The sequence below is a fragment of the Oncorhynchus gorbuscha genome, linkage group LG10, assembly GCF_021184085.1.
Source record: "Oncorhynchus gorbuscha isolate QuinsamMale2020 ecotype Even-year linkage group LG10, OgorEven_v1.0, whole genome shotgun sequence".
NCBI classification, from domain to species: Eukaryota; Metazoa; Chordata; class Actinopteri; order Salmoniformes; family Salmonidae; genus Oncorhynchus; species Oncorhynchus gorbuscha.
The window spans coordinates 71628904-71651294 of record NC_060182.1 but is presented as its reverse complement, the minus strand read 5'-3'; the positions used below and the strand labels follow the sequence as shown (position 1 = coordinate 71651294).

The 22391-nt window shown below is 45.1% G+C and overlaps 1 protein-coding gene across 3 annotated transcripts in view; it reads right to left on the bottom strand.

Annotated features, from left to right (window-relative positions):
• LOC124046489 (kinesin-like protein KIF26A) overlaps positions 1-22391 on the bottom strand; it is a 108635-nt gene that overhangs the window by 17808 nt on the left and 68436 nt on the right. For 2 of the 3 annotated variants that reach the window (XM_046366908.1, XM_046366909.1), the window contains one exon: positions 653-845. In XM_046366908.1, the coding sequence (XP_046222864.1) occupies positions 653-845 (193 nt within the window). Of the gene's footprint in view, positions 1-652; positions 846-7854; positions 8539-22391 lie in introns of those variants that run through there. The other variant, XM_046366912.1, reaches the window with a different exon arrangement.

Genomic DNA, 22391 nt, shown 5'->3' with positions numbered 1-22391 from the left:
GGTGTAGGGAGAGGAAGCTTCTTAATAACGCCTGTCTTTTATGAAGTGAGATTTACAACATGGGACAAAATCTCAATGGTGTGGAAATTTGGCAGAGTAAGCAGCGACTTCCCAACCAGGTGGGATCTAATCTTGTTCGGGGACTTCTTCTACTCTATAAATACAGAATCTCAGTCCAGCAAACAATACCCAATAAACCCAGAGAGGAAAGATGTGTTTATACAGCACTAACGCTAATGACAGACCAATCACAGACATCCTGCTCGATTTCATCATCAGGTTTATGGAACGCAGCTAGCAGAAATCCACTGTAATAATGTTTGCAAACTTTCAGCTTAAAGTGAATTTGATTGGATTTTTTAAAATTTTAGTTCCCCTCACAAACTGTAGTCAATTCAGAGGGAGAAATGTGGCCCTTACAAACTGAGTGAATTCATGACATTCCAGCAGGCTTATCTGCCTGCATCTGTATGGACTGGACCAGATGACTGGCTGCCTATAGACTAATGTGTCGCCACTGTGCATTCTCCCATTTAGAATGTCAATCACTTATACATACTGTATATGCGTGTATGTGGGTGTGTGTGTGTGTATGTACAAACGTGTATGTGTCTGTGTGTATGTGTCTGTGTGTGTGCCTGTTGCTCCTTACCTTTCCCATCCCGGGGTTCTCCTTGACCTTTGAGACGGCGTGAAGCAGGCATGGTGGGGCGGGGGGCGGTGAGAGCTGCAGGGTGCCACTGAAGTTGGTGGGGTAGATGGAGGGCTGCTGGGCTCCGGAATGCAGCAGGGAGGGAGACTGGTGCTTCTTCCGCTTGGACGAGAGGTTCAGCTTCTGAGCTGCCCTGGGAGGAGCAAACACAAGAGTTTAGCCTAACTTCAAAAACATACAATTTAGCCAGCCATCTGTAATATACTGGGCAGGAAGGAAAAAACTTCATAGGAGCCACCAGGCATCTCTTTTTTCCCAGTCGACTGGGAAAACGCTCTCCCGACCCTCCTCCACTCCCAATGCTCCCTCCCTTTCAACTCCCCACTTCCTACCTGGGGCCAAGGCTTTGTAAAACGCTTCAGTTCTTCACTTCAAAACAGCAACATAGAATTCTCAAACGCTTTAATTTCAGCACTCCAATTGCTCATGCACTGCTAAAGACACAATGAAGCCCAATTCTACAGCAGGGGGTTGCAGGTGTCTACATAAGTAAAGCAGCCATTGACATCTGTGTTGTCAGTGGGCCAGCAGATGCTTGTCATGGTGCTAATGTACACTAAATGAATAAATGTATCTTCGTCAAACACGACACACCTGTCAGGAACATGACAGGTAAGGATGGCACTCTGGACATGCGTTTGTAGTACCCAACTTGCTAACGACCTGCCAGTAATGTCCCTCTAACCACTCTGACTTCAATGCAAATGCATTCTAGAATCACATCAAACACTTATCATCAAAACAACACTATGTTTTTAAAACTCACCATTAGACAACATTTTGTTACCTCACTGTGATGATCAGTTTGAAGAAAGAAGTTCAACAACAGGTTACTTCAAAGCCAAACACAACCAAATGGACTATGCTTTGCAAGGTGATTATTAACTCAAAGCATTTAAGATGTTGCATGTAGAACACCCATAAGCATATTAGAGCTTATGCATATGCTTATGAGTCCGAAACCCCCCATCCGAATTAAAATAATGATTGTGTAATAGCCTATAGCATATTATGCGCGGCAGAAAAACATATACAAAAATATCTAAGGTGTCTTTGGAACATAATTGGTCTAGCCTATACTCCAAAATTAAACTAATTCTAGTAATCACCTTTGAGTGTGGACTGTATTATTATGCATATTGGATGGACTGGTTACCTTATGCTACACTCCTAACTTTCTATCCATGAGTCTGGGAGAGAACGTATAGGCCTAGGCGATGCTTCTTGGTTCATTGATGTGCAGGATGGCTTACAGAGTTGGCCTTCAGTTACAGCACATTTTATATTTGATTTTGAATAGCCTAGTAATAGGCTATTTCTTATATTTTCATAATTAATTGGCTGATATTACCTTTAACTACATAATATCTCACCACCGTGCGTTTCCTTGGCACTGAGTTTGTGCAGAATATCAACTGTCGCGCAGCGAGGCTGCATTCTCCTCAAACAATGGTTGATGTGTGAAGTGAAATAAGTGTTCTTATAAACCCAGACATGTCTATATCCTGTGTGGTTGCCACTAAAAAGACGACAATCCCAGCTGTTACAATATTTATTTCTCAGCAACTCCGCTATACAACCGGATTAGCCTACCCGGGATGATTTAAGAACGAACGGAGGAAAAGCAGCCTCCATTCGCTATTTGAGTGCATATACAGTGGGGAGAACAAGTATTTGATACACTGCCGATTTTGAAGGTTTTCCTACTTACAAAGCATGTAGAGGTCTGTCATTTTTATCATAGGTACACTTCAACTGTGAGAGACGGAATCTAAAACAAAAATCCAGAAAATCACATTGTACAATTTTTAAGTAATTAATTTGCTTTGCACGGCCATTGAATAGGAGTGGTTACAACGCCGAACTGCAGTCAGGTCAAGACCCTGGTACAGAAGAAGATGGCGCTGAAGAACATGGCAGACGTTTTACATTCTCCCAACCAATTGTGCTCTAACCTGTACACTGACTCGGTACCGTACCGGTGCCCCCTGTATATAGCCTCGTTATTTTTATTCTTATTGTGTTACTTTTATTATTACTTTTTATTTTAGTCTACTTCGTAAATATTTTCTTAACTCTTCTTGAACTGCACTGATGGTTAAGGGCTTGTAAGTAAGCATTTCACGGTAATGTCTACACTTGTTGTATTCGGCGCATGTGAGAAATAAAGTTTGATTTGGTGAGGATGACGAGCACGCATATGACCGTCCCTGAGACGGTTTCTGACCATTTGTGCAGAAATTCTTTGATTGTGCAAACCTACAATTTCATCAACTGTTCGAGTCTCTGGTCTCAGACAATACCGCAGGTGAGAAGCCAGATGTGGAGGTCCTGGGTTGGCGTGGTTACATGTAGTCTGCAGTTGTATTGGATGTTCTGCCACATTCTCTAAAATGACGTTGGAGGCAGCTTATGTTAGATAAATGAACATTCAATTATCTGGCAACAGGACATTCCTGCAGTCAGCATGCCAACTGTACACTCCCTCAAATCTTGAGACATCTGTGGCATTGTGCTGTGAGACCAAACTGCACATTTTAGACATGTTCCCAGCACAATGTGCACCTGTGTAATGATCGTGCTGTTTAATCAGCTTCTTGATATGCCACACCTGTCAGGTGGATGGATTATCTTTCAAAGGAGAAACGCTCACTTACAGGGATGTAAACACATTTGTGAACAAAATGAGAGAAACAAGCTTTTTGTGGGATGTTTCTTTACAGCTCATGAAACATGGGACCAACACATTTGACATATTATTAAAGACAAGATTAAATTGAGAACAGTCTGTTGGGTAAAATATGATCCTTTGATGAGAGAACAGCATGTGCAGCCTGAGGCATGGAATAGAGCTAAAGCTTTTTGGGGACTTTTTTGAATAGTCAATGGTGTACAGTCACACCATGCAGCCCATGTATGTTGTGATTTCTAAGACATTCTACAGTTTGTATTATTCACAACAAAATTTGACAAATAACTCAATCTAGTGTATTATTACTTTTACGCTCAACATAGCCACTTCATATGCATACTCGCTCAGGAATACGAAAAATATCCTTTCTATTTTATTCAGTTCAATTATATTATTTTTAGTATAGAATCATATAATATAAAATAATGGCACGTGACTTATAAACGTATCTTGTCTGCTAAATGAACTAGCCTACAGCATGGCCAGATAACATACAATAGACTGTTTCACATTCTGTTCTTCTGAAATACATTTTCTTCATATCATGTTTCTTTAGATCTGCCTAAAATAAATGAGGGATTTATTGTGATGGTGTATATTAAATGGATTTATTGTGATGGTGTATATTGAATGGATTTATTGTGATGGTGTATATTGAATGGATTTATTGTGATGGTGTATATTGAATGGATTTATTGTGATGGTGTATATTGAATGGATTTATTGTGATGGTGTATATTGAATGGATTTATTGTGATGGTGTATATTGAATGGATTTATTGTGATGGTGTATATTGAATGGATTTATTGTGATGGTGTATATTGAATGGATTTATTGTGATGGTGTATATTGAATGGATTTATTGTGATGGTGTATATTGAATGGATTTATTGTGATGGTGTATATTGAATGGATTTATTGTGATGGTGTATATTGAATGGATTTATTGTGATGGTGTATATTGAATGGATTTATTGTGATGGTGTATATTGAATGGATTTATTTGACTTTTTAAAAAGTGAATGTTCCAAAGGTACGCATCAGCGGCTTGTATGCCTGAGGCCTGGAGATGCTAAACATGTTTATGTTAATGAACGCTCATTTACCGTGAGACAGGCAGATATTTGCATGACAATAACCGACTGACACAATTTCATGACCACCACAGCCTTACTTACAGGCAATGGAAAAGTGATTGTGACAAGAAACAATGTTACTCTGAGCGTCTGCTAAATGACTTAAATGTAAATGTAATGTAAATGTATAAAGATTGTTGGGGGCTCCTGACCATGTCCCATAGAATCGATGACTGATTCCAGAATCTCCCATTCACCGAGTCCCGTGATGGACAGATTTGGTGAGGAGAATGAGAGAAATAGATCTCTCCTGGTACTGTGGACAAGTTAGACCCGAAGTCTCATTAAGTGGTTGTCTTTAAGCAGTTCCTCTGTTCTGACGTTTAGCAGGACTCTCAGGGTAAGATCTAGCTCTGTGATGAAACTTATTAAACTCCACTGTCATCCTTCTCGCTCTCTCGGAGGCGGAGAGTGAGCACTGGAGAAGAATAGATTGGCCAGCTGAGTGAGACGCACGCATTCCTTTCAGTCTTAACTCTTGCTGCTCGCAAGACAGTGCCAATATCTGACTGCAACTCTACCAGCTCTGTAACAGTCAGCCACACTTATAACAGCCAGTGATATGGCACCACAGAGTATCAGTTACCACCAAACTTCATCTTTAAAGTCAAGGTCAGAGTAAAGGAAGAAGCACAGGAAATTCAATGCATTGAATGCTTTTCAGTCACACAGTTAAGAATCAGAGAGATGCAAGAGACAAAGAAGCCGTTGTCAATAAGAGGGAGAGAGTGACAGAGAGAAGTAAAGATGGTATGAGTGATGAAAAGAGGAGAAATGTGAAGAGGGAGGGTTACAGCTAGCGAGAGAGAGACAGTTCATGTGTGTCTCTCAGTGAGAGGCTGTAGCCTGAGAGCCCAGCATCCTGAGCTCATTAGTCCTGTTCTGGGCTCCTTCGGACAGGGTGGGCTGCTGCCAAAATATACCCCTCTCTCCCCCCTGGAGTGACAGCCACACCCCTCCCCACCTTGCCCCCTCCCCAGTACAGCACGCCCCATGCAGCGACAGCTCAAGAGCACAATCAGGGAACACACCGCTGGCTGATGGAATAATTATTGCATCCAAGAGGGTTACAGGAGGAGGCTCTCCCCAGGGACCAGCCTGTGTATGATAGTATGAGGAAGAGAGTGTGAGGGAGAAAATGAGATGGAATAGATGAATGCGAGATGGTAAAAAATAAAGAGAAACTCGGCACATACAGTGTGTGTGTGCCATTTGGTGTGTGTGTGTGCTTGTGTACATGTCAGTCTGCACATTTCAGTCTGCACATGTATGAAAGAGAGGCTGCATTACACATTCACTGTTCAACAGAAAGTCTCTCTCTCTCTCTCTCTCTCAGATGAGTCACATTGAGATGCGATTGTAGAGATGCAAGGAATCTGCCAACATGACAAAGGCACACAGCAACAAACAGTAAAATACAATTAACAGTCGGATAGGAGTCATAGGTTCCCTTTTTCGCTTTTTCCCCCTGTCCCTCTGGGAGCCCATACGGCATTGCAGGGTATGCCTGTAACCTTGAGGGTTAAAGCCAGTCACACAATGAGAAGAAAAGGCACGTGTGTCTGCTTGAAAGGCGAGAGAGTCAGGTTTGTATTCTGCTGTTCTGTCAGAGCCACTCAATGGGTGATAAGCAATAACCGTGAGCGCTCGCCTCTGTAACAACGCACACACACCCTAATGGGGAAATTAATTGCTTGTCACATGGCTTTCCCTCTCTTTCTATTTCCCTCTCACCTTCAATGGAACATGTGCAGAGAGGAGAGGCTCAGATTCCCTCACACACTACAGCTTGCCCACCTGTTCAACACACATCTCCATACTAATGAAGGCATTTCAGTACACACACACCGTGGGTCTGAATGCATGCTCAAACACATTAACTGCATTTCAGTGCACACACCGTGGGTCTGAATGCATGCTCAAACACATTAACTGCATTTCAGTACACACACCGTGGGTCTGAATGCATGCTCAAACACATTAACTGCATTTCAGTACACACACCGTGGGTCTGAATGCATGCTCAAACACATTAACTGCATTTCAGTGCACACACCGTGGGTCTGAATGCATGCCCAAACACATTAACTGCATTTCAGTGCACACACCGTGGGTCTGAATGCATGCTCAAACACATTAACTGCATTTCAGTACACACACCGTGGGTCTGAATGCATGCTCAAACACATTAACTGCATTTCAGTACACACACCGTGGGTCTGAATGCATGCTCAAACACATTAACTGCATTTCAGTGCACACACCGTGGGTCTGAATGCATGCCCAAACACATTAACTGCATTTCAGTGCACACACCGTGGGTCTGAATGCATGCTCAAACACATTAACTGCATTTCAGTACACACACCGTGGGTCTGAATGCATGCTCAAACACATTAACTGCATTTCAGTGCACACACCGTGGGTCTGAATGCATGCCCAAACACATTAACTGCATTTCAGTGCACACACCGTGGGTCTGAATGCATGCTCAAACACATTAACTGCATTTCAGTACACACACCGTGGGTCTGAATGCATGCTCAAACACATTAACTGCATTTCAGTGCACACACCGTGGGTCTGAATGCATGCCCAAACACATTAACTGCATTTCAGTGCACACACCGTGGGTCTGAATGCATGCTCAAACACATTAACTGCATATCAGTACACACACCTTGGGTCTGAATGCATGCTCAAACACATTAACTGCATTTCAGTACACACACCGTGGGTCTGAATTCATGCTCAAACACATTAACTGCATATCAGTACACACACCTTGGGTCTGAATGCATGCTCAAACACATTAACTGCATTTCAGTGCACACACCGTGGGTCTGAATTCATGCCCAAACACATTAACTGCATTTCAGTGCACACACCGTGGGTCTGAATGCATGCTCAAACACATTAACTGCATATCAGTACACACACCTTGGGTCTGAATGCATGCTCAAACACATTAACTGCATTTCAGTACACACACCGTGGGTCTGAATTCATGCTCAAACACATTAACTGCATATCAGTACACACACCTTGGGTCTGAATGCATGCTCAAACACATTAACTGCACTTCAGCGCAACACAGAAGAGGAAAGAGAGATTCTGCAAGTTAGAGGATTATCAAGCAATACAGCACTGTAAGTAGGAAGCAAACAACCAGCTTCAGTCTCTCTCAAATATTTTCTACAACATGCATGTCAAATTATGAAGGTTTAGTTAAAATACTACATTGTATTTGGCCACTATTGGACAATTTAATAAAAAAGACAGTAGAAAAGACAGAGACATAGAGAATACTTACAGCTCTTTCCAATCCATTATCTAGTTACTTGTCATAGTCAAAGAGCGCAAAAGTGTTCAAGCTCAACTTTAGGGTCCAAGTCTCCATTTCCAAGGTTCTCCATTACTTTAGCATGAGAGGAGTAGAAAGAGGCGGGGCCGATCCCTTGCTGGGGCAAAAGGGGGGTCCTTTTTACTCTGATCACAATTATTGAGGGTTCCACTTGATTTCACAACGGTTTGTAAGGAGCAAAGGGGACAGGGTGGGAACCAACGTCATCCTAGCTGACTTGGAGAGGGGGGGTGGATAGTAAAGAGGTCCCAGTGAGGAGGTCCAGGGGGTCCAGACAGGTGTTCAGGTTGAAGCGAGAGGAGAAGGCAGAGAAGAAGAGATCAGAGGGGAGAAAAGCACCTCTCGGTACTCTGTACATATTCCAGTCAAACAAACACCTGTTCTGTGTCCGCGTCTGTGTTCTGTGTCCACGCCTCTACAAAGTTCAGTCTCAGTTCAGAGATTCAATACCTCCAATTGAAGCAGATTCTCCAGCACTTTGACAAGATGCTCTTACTCCTATCTCTCTCTAATTCACTCTCTCATATTCTGCCCTCTTCTCTTTCAGCCTCTCCTTTTCTGCCCTCTTCTCTTTCAGCCTCTCCTTTTCTGCCCTCTTCTCTTTCAGCCTCTCCTTTTCTGCCCTCTTCTCTTTCAGCCTCTCCTTTTCTGCCCTCTTCTCTTTCAGCCTCTCCTTTTCTGCCCTCTTCTCTTTTAGCCTGTCCTTTTCTGCCCTCTTCTCTTTCAACCTCTCCTTGTCTGCCCTCTTCTCTTTCAGCCTCTCCTTTTCTGCCCTCTTCTCTTTCAACCTCTGCTTTTCTGTCCTCTTCTTTCAGCCTCTCCTTTTCTGCCCTCTTCTCTTTCAACCTCTCCTTTTCTGTCCTCTTCTTTCAGCCGCTCCTTTTCTGTTCTCTTCTTTCAGCCTCTCCTTTTCTGTCCTCTTCTTTCAGCCTCTCCTTTTCTGCCCTCTTCTCTTTCAACCTCTCCTTTTCTGTCCTCTTCTTTCAGCCGCTCCTTTTCTGCCCTCTTCTTTCAGCCTTTCATTTTCTGTCCTCTTCTTTTTCAACCTCTCCTTTTCTGCCCTCTTCTCTTTCAACCTCTCCTTTCTGCCCCTTTCTCTTTCAGCCTCTCATTTTTTACCTTCTCCTTTTTCTTCCCTTTCACTTCTCTCCTCACTCTTCATCCAACTGGTTTGTGTTTATTTCTTCCCTCTGTTACTCCCTCCCATCCATGCTGTTACATCTCTGCCGTGTGGCTGTAGCAGGGTGTCCTGGTGGCTGTGTCCTTCCCTGTGCCCCGTGCCTCTGGTTGTGGGGATGAGGGAGCAGTCAGCAGTCAGAGACATCCAGGAGGGGGAGAGAGAAACAGTGTGGAGCCTGAGCTAGGGGGGCTTCAGGGGAATGGGGAGAATTACTACTCCCGTTCCGGCTCTCAATCCTGCTCCTGCTGCCGGAGAAATGCTGGCAGCTGTCCTGCCGTGTCTCTCTCTCCTTTCCTCTCTCTCTCTCTCTCTCGCGCACTCTCGCTCTCTCTTCTCAGCCCAGCCCCTTTTCTCTCAGACAGCCATACGAGGTGTCAGCACTCTACTGCTGGCTGCTCGCGGTGTTATCGGCAAGTGCTCTCGCTCTCTTTCTCCACACACTGACACGAGCGTGTGCGTACACACACACACACACACACACACACACACACACACACACACACACACACACACACACACACACACACACACACACACACACACACACACACACACACACACACACACACACACACACACACACACACACACTTCATGCATAAATGAACGCTCTCTACTTTTGCCTATCCAAGACTTCAAACAGATTTGGTTAGTATGCCTACAGCACATGCATGTGTGTGCCTGTCTGTCTGTCTGTGTATTTTTGTTTTACTATCCTTGTGGGTAACAGAAGTCCTCACAAGGATAGTAAAACAAGGACAATTCAGACACGTGGAAAAATGCTATTTTAGGTTTAGGGTTAGAGTTACAATTACGGTTAGGCTTACAATTAAAGTTGGGGTTAGGGGTTACGGTTAGGTTTAGATGTTTGGGTTCGGTATAGTTTTAGGGTTAGGGTTTTGGGGTTACAGTTAGGCTTAAGTTTAGGGTTATGGTTAGGTTAAGGGTTAAGGTTAGATTTAGGGAAAATAGGATTTTGGATGGAAATCAATTATTTGGTCCACACAAGGGTAGCAATACAAAACTGTGTGTGTTTGTTTCTTTGTCTTTAGCTGAGAATGTAATTAGTTAGATGAATGAGATAATGTCATTAATTATAAGGAGTGACACATAGATAAGAAGCGAGATACTTAAGTGTGTGAAGACGGATAGACCATTGAATCAGATGCTGGCTGAGCGATGCTTTGACTCAATGGAAAGAAGGAGGGGAGGAGGACAGACAATGAACAGATGAGAGGCAGATTTATGCTGGGCAGACAGAGACAGACGGGACACTCAATCTGGCCAAGGGGAAAAGGGGGAAAGCAGTGTGTATGAGTGGGCGAAGATAGTATGACAGTGGCCTGTATTTCCATGACTGCCAATTTACCAGAAGGTAAAAGCTCTCCTCTGGTCTTGTTTAAAAGGCAGTCTGATTTCCACACCATTAGGGTGAGCAGAGTGGCTCTGCAATTCAGCAGACAAATACAGCCAGCTTTCCCACTGATACATTGCCCCATCTGAGCTCCAATGGATTCTGGTTTCTAGATTCTGGAGGCACCAAACAAGCCACACGATCCCCCATAATGCAAACTAAAATCAGTAGAGAGTGACTTAGTTCACATATGATACCTTGGATGTTTTTGAAGGGCAGTGATTTGGAAAACCTCACCGACCCCTGGCCACCTCCTACCTACAGATCCACTGACCCCCTTCAGAACAAGACTGACAGCGATCAAACCTAATGTGGGCATTGGTCATCGTGACAACTTTGGTGAGGGGAGAGGCGTGGACATAGAACAGGTGTTTGTTTCACTGGAATATGTGAAATGTCAACCACTTGAAGAATTGGGGAATCCCTACTGTTGACCAATCACCGGCAAAAGGGTGTAGACTTCGTCTACCGACTTCGGCTTGCCTCGAGAAAAATTGTTGTGCGCACGAACAGCCGAAAAGCCCTTGCCGAAGACCAAACCGTTGTCATAATATGTGCATACAGACTCCTTTAAACCCATTGGGATCAGGCTCGGAGTGGTTTCATGTGTACATCAAAACAGGGTAACTATAGGGTGTCACCATTGGGTCAAACTCTCCATACAGCCTCTCAACGTCACCCTCTGTACAGACCCTTTGGACAGATAACGACTATAATATATAGAAATGAGCCAAGGTAAGAAATGCAAGAACAGCACTGGCAGCCCAAATAAAGGCTCTGCTAGGCTTTTGTTAATGATAGAATGGACATCTACATTTGGGGCTGGCCTGTAGCAGAGGGGGGGGGGGGGGTATGCTGCTTTCAAAGCTTCACAGTTTGGCCTGTTGTCAATAATCTCTCTGAATCCCTTTTCAGGCTTTGTCAAATTAGCAAGAGAAATTCCACTGGCCTGGAGAGTCATTAGTTGGCGCACCCATTAGCTTGTTTGTGCAAATGTGTCTCTGTTCCTCAGCCCAGCTCCAAAGCTCTTTAGGTAGCAGGACCTTTTCCAGCCTAATTACCATGTTGGCTCCATTTACTATCCCTGACATTTTCTTTCTCTGGTTTCCCCTCTTTTCTCACCAGACAAGATAACGGTGCTCTGGCCATTCATGCACGGATCAGATCACTGGGGCTGATATCAGACTGCATTAACCCCTCCAGTGTGGGTCTGCCTCCTCTGGTGATTAGCGGCAACCAAGCTCCTGCCTGTCTGAATGGAGATAGAAGCTCTGGGCTCCAGCCAGACCGTACATGTAAAACACACTGATAACAACCACATCACAATGAACCCACCTCAATGCAGTAGCAGACCTGCTGGAGTCTGTCTCTCCTGCTCTCAACAGGTAAGACTAGAGGTTAATAGTTATAGGTTTGTAATGGATTAAAGGAATGGCCAAAACAGTGTCTTACGTGTAGCAAACAAAGAAGTGCCACATCAGCATATGGCTTCAGTATTGATTGACCTCTAGGTTTCTTCCTAGGTTCCTGCCTTTCTATGGAGTTATTCCTAACCACTGCGCTTCTACATCTGCATTGCTTGCTGTTCTGTATCAGCACTTTCTTACATCTGGTGATTTAAAAAGGGCTTTATAAATACATTGGATTTGATTGCATGCATGTGTTTGTCAATCAGCAATGGTGTGTTTTGATTAAAGGAACCATCAATAGGATTTCTCCCTGGAGCTCAGATCTGGTGTATACATAATCCTATTGATGGGCTGACCTTGACATGGACTCCCATGGTGCCATAAGTGTGAGAGAAACATACTATATATGCATGTTGTTTGAAGTCCTATGTACGGTGACTCAACTGTAGGGGAGAAACAGAGGGTTTGTTGGACTGCTGTTTTATATCACCACATTTGGGCACCAAAACAAGGCCAATCGTCCACCTCTACAGAACACTGACAGTGTTGAGGACATCAACAGCACCTCGCCGAAAATTATGTTGGAGTAAACAACATCTGCATCTCTGCAGTGGCCTGGATTACGGCCCCATTCTTACGGCCCGATTCATTCTTTCCTTTACTCGGATCAGTCGTCCTGGTCCCTTTGCAGAAAAACAGCCCCAAAGCATGATGTTTCCACCCCCATGCTTCACAGTAGGTATGGTGTTCTTTGGATGCAACTCAGCATTCTTTGTCCTCCAAACACGACGGGTTGAGTTTTTACCAAAAAGTTATATTTTGGTTTCATCTGACCATATGACATTCTCCCAATCTTCTTCTGGATCATCCAAATGCTCTCTAGCAAACTTCAGATGGGCCTGGACATGTACTGGCTTAAGCAGGGGGACACGTCTGGCACTGCAGGATTTGAGTCCCTGGCGGCGTAGTGTGTTACTGATGGTAGGCTTTTTTACTTTGGTCCCAGCTCTCTGTGGTTCTGGGATTTTTACTCACCGTTCTTGTGATCATTTTGACCCCACGGGGTGAGATCTTGCGTGGAGCCCCAGATCAAGGGAGATTATCAGTGGTCTTGTATGTCTTCCATTTCCTAATAATTGCTCCCACAGTTGATTTCTTCAAACCAAGCTACTTACCTATTGCAGATTCAGTCTTCCCAAACTGGTGCAGGTCTACAATTATGTTTATGGTGTCCTTTGACAGCTCTTTGGTCTTGGCCATAGTGGAGTTTGGAGTGTGACTGTTTGAAGTTGTGGACAGGTGTCTTTTATACTGATAACAATTTCAAACAGGTGCCATTAATACAGGTAACGAGTGGAGGACAGAGGAGCCTCTTACAGGTCTGTGAGAGCCAGACATCTTGCTTGTTTGTAGGTGACCAAATACTTATTTTCCACCAGAATTTGCAAATAAATTCATTAAAATCCTACAATGTGATTTTCTGGATTTATTTACTTCTTCTTACTTTTTTACTTTTTTTTAGGCCTCTCGTTTTTTTAAGTGTGAGAACTTGCACATTTGGTGGCTGACTAAATACGTTTTTGCCCCACTGTATATATACATGCATTAACCCCAACACTGACTACATGTGGAGTGTATAGAGTGGAGGTCATTCAGAGTGGGCTCTTAAATAACCTGTAGCAATGTGGGAAAATGGCTGCTTATACAGTGTGGAGGGGTCTAGTGTTACCTGGGCCCCATGGGGGAGGAGGGGAGGAGAGTGGGCTCTGCATGTCCACTTCTCAAACTGGAGCTGTGGAATGACAAGCCTGACGTGTGTCACGACTTCCGCCGAAGTTGGCTCCCCTGCCTGTTCGGGCGGTGCTCGGCGGTCGTCGTCGCCGTCCTACTAGCCACTACCGATCCCTTTTTAGTTTGTCTGTTGGTTTTGTCTTATTAGTTTCACCTGTGTTTATTTTGGTTTAATTAGCTTCCCTATATGTAGTAGTTTGACCCGCCCTGGTTTTGTGCAGGATTGTCTTAATGTTACGTGTGTGCATGTTAGGTAGTGGTGTATTTTCTTTTCTTTACTTGGCACCCTGTGGTTTTGGGTTGTCTTGTATGTCCTTGGGTGTCCTGCGTCCTGTATTTTGTTGGGCTTATTATTTTGGTGTGCAAGAGTAAGGCACTTCAACTCACCTACTCTCTCTCTCCGCATCTGATTCCTGCACCCACCCAGTCCTGTGTGACAACGTGTGATATCAGTGTGTCGCCCATGGTTTAGTCTGGCTGTGAGCTCTGCCTCCTCTTTAGCTGGGATGTTAGGGGGCAGTATTTTCTTTTTTGGAGAAAAAAAACGTTCCCGTTTTAAACAGGATATTTTGTCAGGAAAAGATGCTAGAATATGCATATAATTGACAGCTTTGGATAGAAAACACTCTAACGTTTCCAAAACTGTAAAGATATTGTCTGTGAGTATAACATAACTTATGTTGCAGGCGAAAGTATGAGAAAAATCCAATCCGGAAGTGCCCCAGGTTTTGAAAGCGCTGCGTTCCAATGACTCACTATATGGCTGTGAATGTACCATCAACAAGCTTATGCTTTCTACGTATTCCCCAAGGTGTCTACAGCATTGTGACGTAATTTTACGCATTTCTGTTGAAGAATAGCCGTATGGGGGCACATTGCGTAAGTGGTCACATGGTGGCTCCAAGAGAGATTCTCGCGTAAAGTGCAGAGGTAGCCATTACTCCAATCGGTCCTAGAGAAAAAGGAATTGTCCCGACAGATATATTATCGAAGTGATATTAGAAAAACACCTTGAGGATGGATTCTAAACAACGTTTGCCATGTTTCTGTCGATATTATGGAGCTAATTTGGAATATTTGTCGGTGTTGTGGTGACCGCAATTTCCGGGCGATTTCTCAGCCAAACGTGAAGAACAAATGGAGCTATTTCACCTACAAAAATAATATTTTGGGAAAAAATGAACTTTGGCTGTCTACCTGGGAGTCTCGTGAGTGAAAACATCCAAAGTTCATCAAAGGTAAACTATTTAATTTGATTGCTTGTCTGATTTCTGTGACAAGTTTGGCTGCTGCTAGCAAGGCATAATGCTATGCTAGGCTATGATAAACTTACACAAATGCTTGTCTAGCTTTGGCTGTAAAGCATATTTTGAAAATATGAGATGACAGGGTGATTAACCAAAGGCTAAGCTGTGTTCCAATATATTTCACTTGTGATTTTCATGAATAGGAAGATTTTCTAGGAAGATTTATGTCCGTTGCGTTATGCTAATTAGTGTCAGATGATGATAACGGTCCCGTTCACGGGCTGGGCGTCACTACAGGTTAACCTCAGTGAAATCCACCAGGATAAACGTTCCTCTTGTGTCTCTCAACCTTTCTCTATATAACCTCATCTCACTAAATGCAACTCATGCCTAAAACCGCAACTCATCACAGAAAATTATAATAATTTGTTCAAAGAGCATTTAGACCACAGACAATGGGGCCCTGAATATTTTTGCAATTTTGCTTGTTTTATAGTATTGGCAATAACTTCTAGTTTCTCATCTCTGTTTTTCACCCTGTCCTTATTTGTTCCCATCTTTCATCCATATTCAGGTTCACTTTAACAAACCAACTCAAAGGGATGGCAACTCTAGTTCATTATCTACTTGGTCACTATAGAAGAGTGTGTCTCTCCAGTCATCTTTCTGCAGAACATTAAAATGGAGGAGAAAACAGGCTTATCTCACTGTCCGTCAAAATCTTATCAATCTTAAGCCTCTACCTCTTAACTGACTTCCGTCCTGCAGTCTTAACGGTGCTCTAAAGGGATGGTCCTTTCTGCTAGGTTCGTTTACACAGCATCCAGGAGGAAGTGGACAAATACCTCTAGGCTAGGATTTATTGAGTTTCTATAAAGCCTAACCAGAAATAGATAGATGAATCCCTGGCAGGCCAACCAGGCAGCTATGAATGTGATGTCCTGTAACCTGACCAATAACCTGCTTACATCGTTACAAACGCACTGGACTGAAGCTTTGGAGAAAAGCCTTTTGTTCCAACAGGATGTCCAACATGCTCTTTGTGTCGACACGCTGGCTGGCCTTGGACACAGAATACCAAATGGGGCATCATTTGTATGCTGACTGCCCAAGGCTGCGGGTATCTTTGCTGCACTGATCTCTGGTCAATTAGCCAAGCAGAATCCACACACATACAAAGACCTCCAGTACAGGGTATATTCAGTCCTACACAGTCCACATACAGTCCTACACAGTCCACAGACAGTCCTACAGTACAGGGTACATTCAGTCCTACACAGTCCACAGACAGTCCTACAGTACAGGGTACTTTCAGTCATACACAGTCCACAGACAGTCCTATAATACAGGGTACATTCAGTCCTACACAGTCCACAGACAGTCCTACAGTACAGGGTACATTCAGTCCTACACAGTCCACTAACTGTCCTACAGTAAAGGGTATAGCTGCGCTATAAAGACTGGACTGCTGTCACATCACAGCTCTTGGTTATTCTCTGCTGAAATGCAACGCAAAGCACAGAAACTGTGAAAATATGGTTGATCTATACGACATATAATGAATATTTCTCTCCCTTTCGCTTGAGTAAAGCAAAAATGCACCACTCTGTGTAAAAACACCACAATCTCTCATGATCTCCTTAGCATTCATGTGAAACTCCATGTGGAATGAGGTGGGAAAGGAGCGATTAAGGCGATCGAGAAAGAGAACAGACGACCCACAGAAAAGGGGGGAGTAAGGGAGAGACACGGAGAAAAAACAGAGTAAGGTAAAGATGGGGAGGAAGGGAATGACATGGAGAGAAGAGAGCTGGAATAGGTGAGAGAGAAATAGACTAGAAAATAGACAGGGACCACAGGAGAGAGAAAGAATGTTTGAGGGGGAGAACGAATGAGAGAGAGGGAGGGAGGGAGACAAGGGTGTGTCTCGGCAGGAGGGGGATAGTGAGTGTGTGTGTGCGGTGGTCTGTACAGCCTGGTCCTCTCTAGGATCACTGAGTTGGCCTGGTGCCAGTGAGGGGCTGTCTGAGAGGAGGTAAATCATTTTCTGCCTGAGAAAGTAACACAGAAAAATTATCATTGGGGCTCCGCCACAGTCAGCTTGGAATTGCTTTATTCCCAAAGTGCACCAAGACGGGAATCCCCTGTCGACCTAAAATACATGGAACAGTTGGAGTCTAAATGGAAAACATTCTAATTAAAATTGCAAAACTCCTAGTTCTGTGTTTTTTATTTAACTAGTCTAGCCAGTTAAGAAGAAATTCTTATTTACAATGACGGCCTACTTGTAAAGCCCCTCGGCCAAAACCTCCCATTACCCGGACGACGCTGGGTCAATTGTGGGTCACCCTATGGGACTCCCGATCACGGCCGGTTGTGATACCGCCTGGGTGCCTTAAACCAGTGCCTTAAACCGCTGCGCCACTCGGGAGTGTTGCACTGGGCAGAGGTAGACTTTGGCAGTTGCTTTGTATCCACTGAGGGGAAGTTTGTATTTTTAGGTCCTGGAGTAATTTTGTTGGATACCAGCTCAAGGAATCAAGGTTTATGCCAACAATGCCAATAGAATCAATCCCAATGAATGTAGCAAGAAAAATCTACAATGCCAATCTACAATGAGGAGGAAGTGTTGACTCAGCCAGGGACCTATAAGGGATGAGGAAACAGAGGCCAAGTGACTCCTGTTGAGGGAGCTGGAGCTGCAGCCAGGGACCTATAAGGGATGTGTGAGCTGAAATAGAATCTACAATGCCAAGGTTGACTCCTTAGCGATGAGGGAGGAAGTGTTGTTGGAGCTGCAGCCAGGGACCTATAAGGGATGTGTGAGCTGAAACAGAATCTACAATGCCAAGGTTGACTCCTTAGCGATGAGGGAGGAAGTGTTGTTGGAGCTGCAGCCAGGGACCTATAAGGGATGTGTGAGCTGAAACAGAATCTACAATGCCAAGGTTGACTCCTTAGTGATGAGGGAGGAAGTGTTGTTGGAGCTGCAGCCAGGGACCTATAAGGGATGTGTGAGCTGAAACACCTCCCTGCCACAGCTTCCTGTGCCTTTGTGTTTCCCCACTGCCCATAAAGAATTGTGTCCCCAGAAGTCAAGCCCAGAACTCCTACACCCTACAGCCCCCCTGCTTTCCCCAGCTTCCATCCCACTTCGAGCCCATCCAATTGAGAGGTCAAGCACCCCTCCAAGGAGGGTTTAGAGCGGCCACAGGGGGGATCGGAGGGGGGTAAAAGTCAATCATTCCATTTGCCTCCTTAATGGTATCCACAAACACGCTGTGCTAATGTGGGCTCTCCAAGTGTCTGCTTAAGCCCAGGTGGGGAAGCCCAAGTAGAGGACTTTAGCTCGGTAGCCTCCATTTGTTATTCTGAGATAGAGGGACCAATTTTTGGCCCCTGGAGGAGAGATCTACAAATCGTTGTCAAAATGTCTTCATACAGTAGGAAAATATATCTTCTGCAGATTGACCATAACTGACTTACTAGAGTCTTACACACCAGAAGAGGAGAGAAGTGTTGGAGGAAAAGGAGAAAATACACCATGCTGATTTGGTGTAAACTGCTGACTTGGTGTAAACTGCTGACTTGGTGTAAACTGCTGACTTGGTGTAAACTGCTGACTTGGTGTAAACTGCTGACTTGGTGTAAACTGCTGACTTGAACTATTTGGAGAAAATCATATTTTTCCCCTGATTTGATGCAGTGTGTAACAGATTATAATGAAGATATGATCCTCCCTTCTTTCTGGGCTGTAGCATCCCCACCCCCTACTGCTTACAAAGATTAACAGCTACTTTCATCTCCTGCAGAATATTTTCTACTGCTCCACTGATGCTGTTTCCAGGTACTCCACCACACTGGTATGTTGTCTTCACAGGTTGCAGAGGATGTGGAATAAAATTACACTTCCAACATGTCTTGAGCTGAAACCCACTCGCCCACGTCTTCGCTGAAAGCCTCAAGAGCACATTTGTGGTCAGAGCAACACAGTACTGTAAAGCAGAATGTGCAGTGAATGTGGAATATTCATTCAATACCACAACATCAAACTGTCATTGGCTGATACAAGAGAGAGTCGGGGAGGGAGAGAAAGACAAGAGAGAGTCGGAGAGGGAGAGAAAGACAAGAGAGAGTCGGGGAGGGAGAGAAAGACAAGAGAGAGTCGGGGAGGGAGAGAAAGACAAGAGAGAGTCGGGGAGGGAGAGAAAGACAAGAGAGAGTCGGGAGGGAGAGAAAGACGAGAGAGAGATGGGGAGGGAGAGAAAGGCAAGAGAGTCAGGGAGGGAGAGAAAGACAAGAGAGTCAGGGAGGGAGAGAAAGACAAGAGAGGGATGGGGAGGGAGAGAAAGACGAGAGGGATGGGGAGGGAGAAAAGACAAGAGAGAGTCAGGGAGGGAGAGAAAGACAAGAGAGGGATGGGGAGGGAGAGAAAGACAAGAGAGAGTCGGGGAGGGAGAGAAAGACAAGAGAGAGTCGGAGAGGGAGAGAAAGACAAGAGAGAGTCGGGGAGGGAGAGAAAGACAAGAGAGAGTCGGGGAGGGAGAGAAAGACGAGAGAGAGATGGGGAGGGAGAGAAAGGCAAGAGAGTCAGGGAGGGAGAGAAAGACAAGAGAGTCAGGGAGGGAGAGAAAGACAAGAGAGGGATGGGGAGGGAGAGAAAGACGAGAGGGATGGGGAGGGAGAGAAAGACAAGAGAGAGTCAGGGAGGGAGAGAAAGACAAGAGAGGGATGGGGAGGGAGAAAAGACAAGAGAGAGTCGGGGAGGGAAAGAAAGACAAGAGAGAGTCGGGGAGGGAAAGAAAGACAAGAGAGAGTCGGGGAGGGAGAGAAAGACAAGAGAGAGTCGGGGAGGGAGAGAAAGACAAGAGAGAGTCAGGGAGGGAGAGAAAGACAAGAGAGAGTCGGGGAGGGAAAGAAAGACAAGAGAGAGATGGGGAGGGAGAGAAAGACAAGAGAGAGATGGGGAGGGAGAGAAAGACAAGAGAGAGTCAGGGAGGGAGAGAAAGACAAGAGAGGGATGGGGAGGGAGAGAAAGACAAGAGAGAGTCAGGGAGGGAGAGAAAGACAAGAGAGGGATGGGGAGGGAGAGAAAGACGAGAGAGATGGGGAGGGAGAGAAAGACAAGAGAGAGTCAGGGAGGGAGAGAAAGACAAGAGAGAGATGGGGAGGGAGAGAAAGACAAGAGAGAGTCGGGAGGGAGAGAAAGACAAGAGAGAGATGGGGAGGGAAAGAAAAAGAAGAGAGAATCGGGGAGGGAGAGAAAGACAAGAGAGTCGGGGAGGGAGAGAAAGACAAGAGAGAGTCGGGGAGGGAGAGAAAGACAAGAGAGAGATGGGGAGGGAGAGAAAGACAAGAGAGAGTCAGGGAGGGAGAGAAAGACAAGAGAGAGTCAGGGAGGGAGAGAAAGACAAGAGAGAGATGGGGAGGGAGAGAAAGACAAGAGAGAGTCAGGGAGGGAGAGAAAGACAAGAGAGAGATGGGGAGGGAGAGAAAGACAAGAGAGAGTCAGGGAGGGAGAGAAAGACAAGAGAGAGTCAGGGAGGGAGAGAAAGACAAGAGAGGGATGGGGAGGGAGAGAAAGACAAGAGAGAGATGGGGAGGGAGAGAAAGACAAGAGAGAGTCAGGGAGGGAGAGAAAGACAAGAGAGGGATGGGGAGGGCGTTTTCTTGCGCCACTCCTCTCTGTCATTAATCAGAGCCTGGCAGGGTAAGACACCTAGCGATTATTTATTTGCTTTCCTCCACGCCGAGGCTATCACAACAACCAGGCCAGGCCGAGCCCCACAGGCTGCTGGGAACATTTGGGAGTGATTAATCAGCGGATCGGGGGGGGAGGATTCAAACATGTGTTCCTTAATCTGCCATCTATATACCAGTCAATACGCAATGCTGGGAAAACATGAGGGATCCAAGTCTAGTAAAAATGGGTTAGAGGGGAGGAGAGCGCATGGAAGCATGGTTGGGATTTGGGAATCCAAAAAGGCGAGAAGAATTCCTAGGTTCTGAACAAAGCTATTCTAAGAGTATGGGGTAGGGAGAGATAGAGAGGGTCTACAGTGTTGTACAACACCAACACTGGTGAGCTTTAAGGTTTGGTAATGTAGAGGTGTGACCGTAAAAATTAAACAGAGCCAGAGCTCAGTGACTACTACAGTATTATTCAGGTCAATAAGAGGCTTACACACATATAGTCTCTCACACCCACACTCATACACACCCACACTCATACACACCCACACTCATACACACCCACACTCATACACACCCACACTCATACACACCCACACTCATACACACCCACACTCATACACACCCACACTCATACACACCCACACTCATACACATCCACTAATGGGATTTCTAGCACTGCAGCAGGCTCTCACGTGCTGGGTCATGAACTGACTACGAACTATAATCCAATCCATTCCAGACAGTTTGCATGGAGCCAGTGGCAGGCAGGCAGGCTGGAAACACAAACACAAGATAAACCCTGTCCACACTAGGGTTTTATTGATCCTGCCTTTTTACCAAGAAGAATAGACACTGTCCCATCTCTGATTCAAAACTCCAACCATGGCCAGTATTACCCAACATAAAGAGGACCCTGTAGCAGATCAACAGTATCCCCCCCCCCCCCCCCCCCACCCAAGGCAAGCAAGAAGAACAGCAGGAGACGTTCATGAGAGACTTCCCATAGTGGAGGTAGACAATCACTGGCAACACTGTTGACCTGGATCCATGTGCAGAGAACTGTGGTTCCCATTCAACTGTTGGACAGTCATCCAGGCCCAAAGCCCCGAAGCCAGGGAAGACAAGCAGGAGAACAGTGGAGAGGTGGTGGAGTAGTACATCTATCCACCCTGTTATTGAGGATCAGGTAAGAGCTTATCTACCTGTCCTGACAATGGCCCTCTGTCCTCTAGATGGATCAGCAACACACACAGGGAGTCCAGGGGGACTGTGTTTGTGTGAATTAGAATGACTGTGGTCTGATATATAGAGAACTACCGGTTGGGGAAATCAACTCGCAATGAATAGGCCTAAGACGCTATTAGTTATTCATATTTAGTGCAAGGCCGGGACCTGGGAGAGGCAGGCAGGCTGACACTGTGGAGCGGAGGGGCTGGAGGACACAGAAACACAGCGGCCCAGTGGGAGCCATCTTGTTTCTGCAGACTGAGGAAATAAAGCCAGGGTGAGCTCATGGGAGAAGGGACCACACGCTATGTTGTGGTTCAGGGAGACAATAGGTCGTAACATTCTTCAATGCATATTCCATGCAGGCAGCCATTGCAATTAACTTGTATTCTTATTCCAGCCTCTCTCTCTCTTGTCTCCAGCACAATCCAGAGAGGCCTGCAATTGTAATGACAATGATAATAGTCTGAATTTGCATGACACCTCTCACTGAGGGATGCCATAGAGATTTACAGTACATGTTG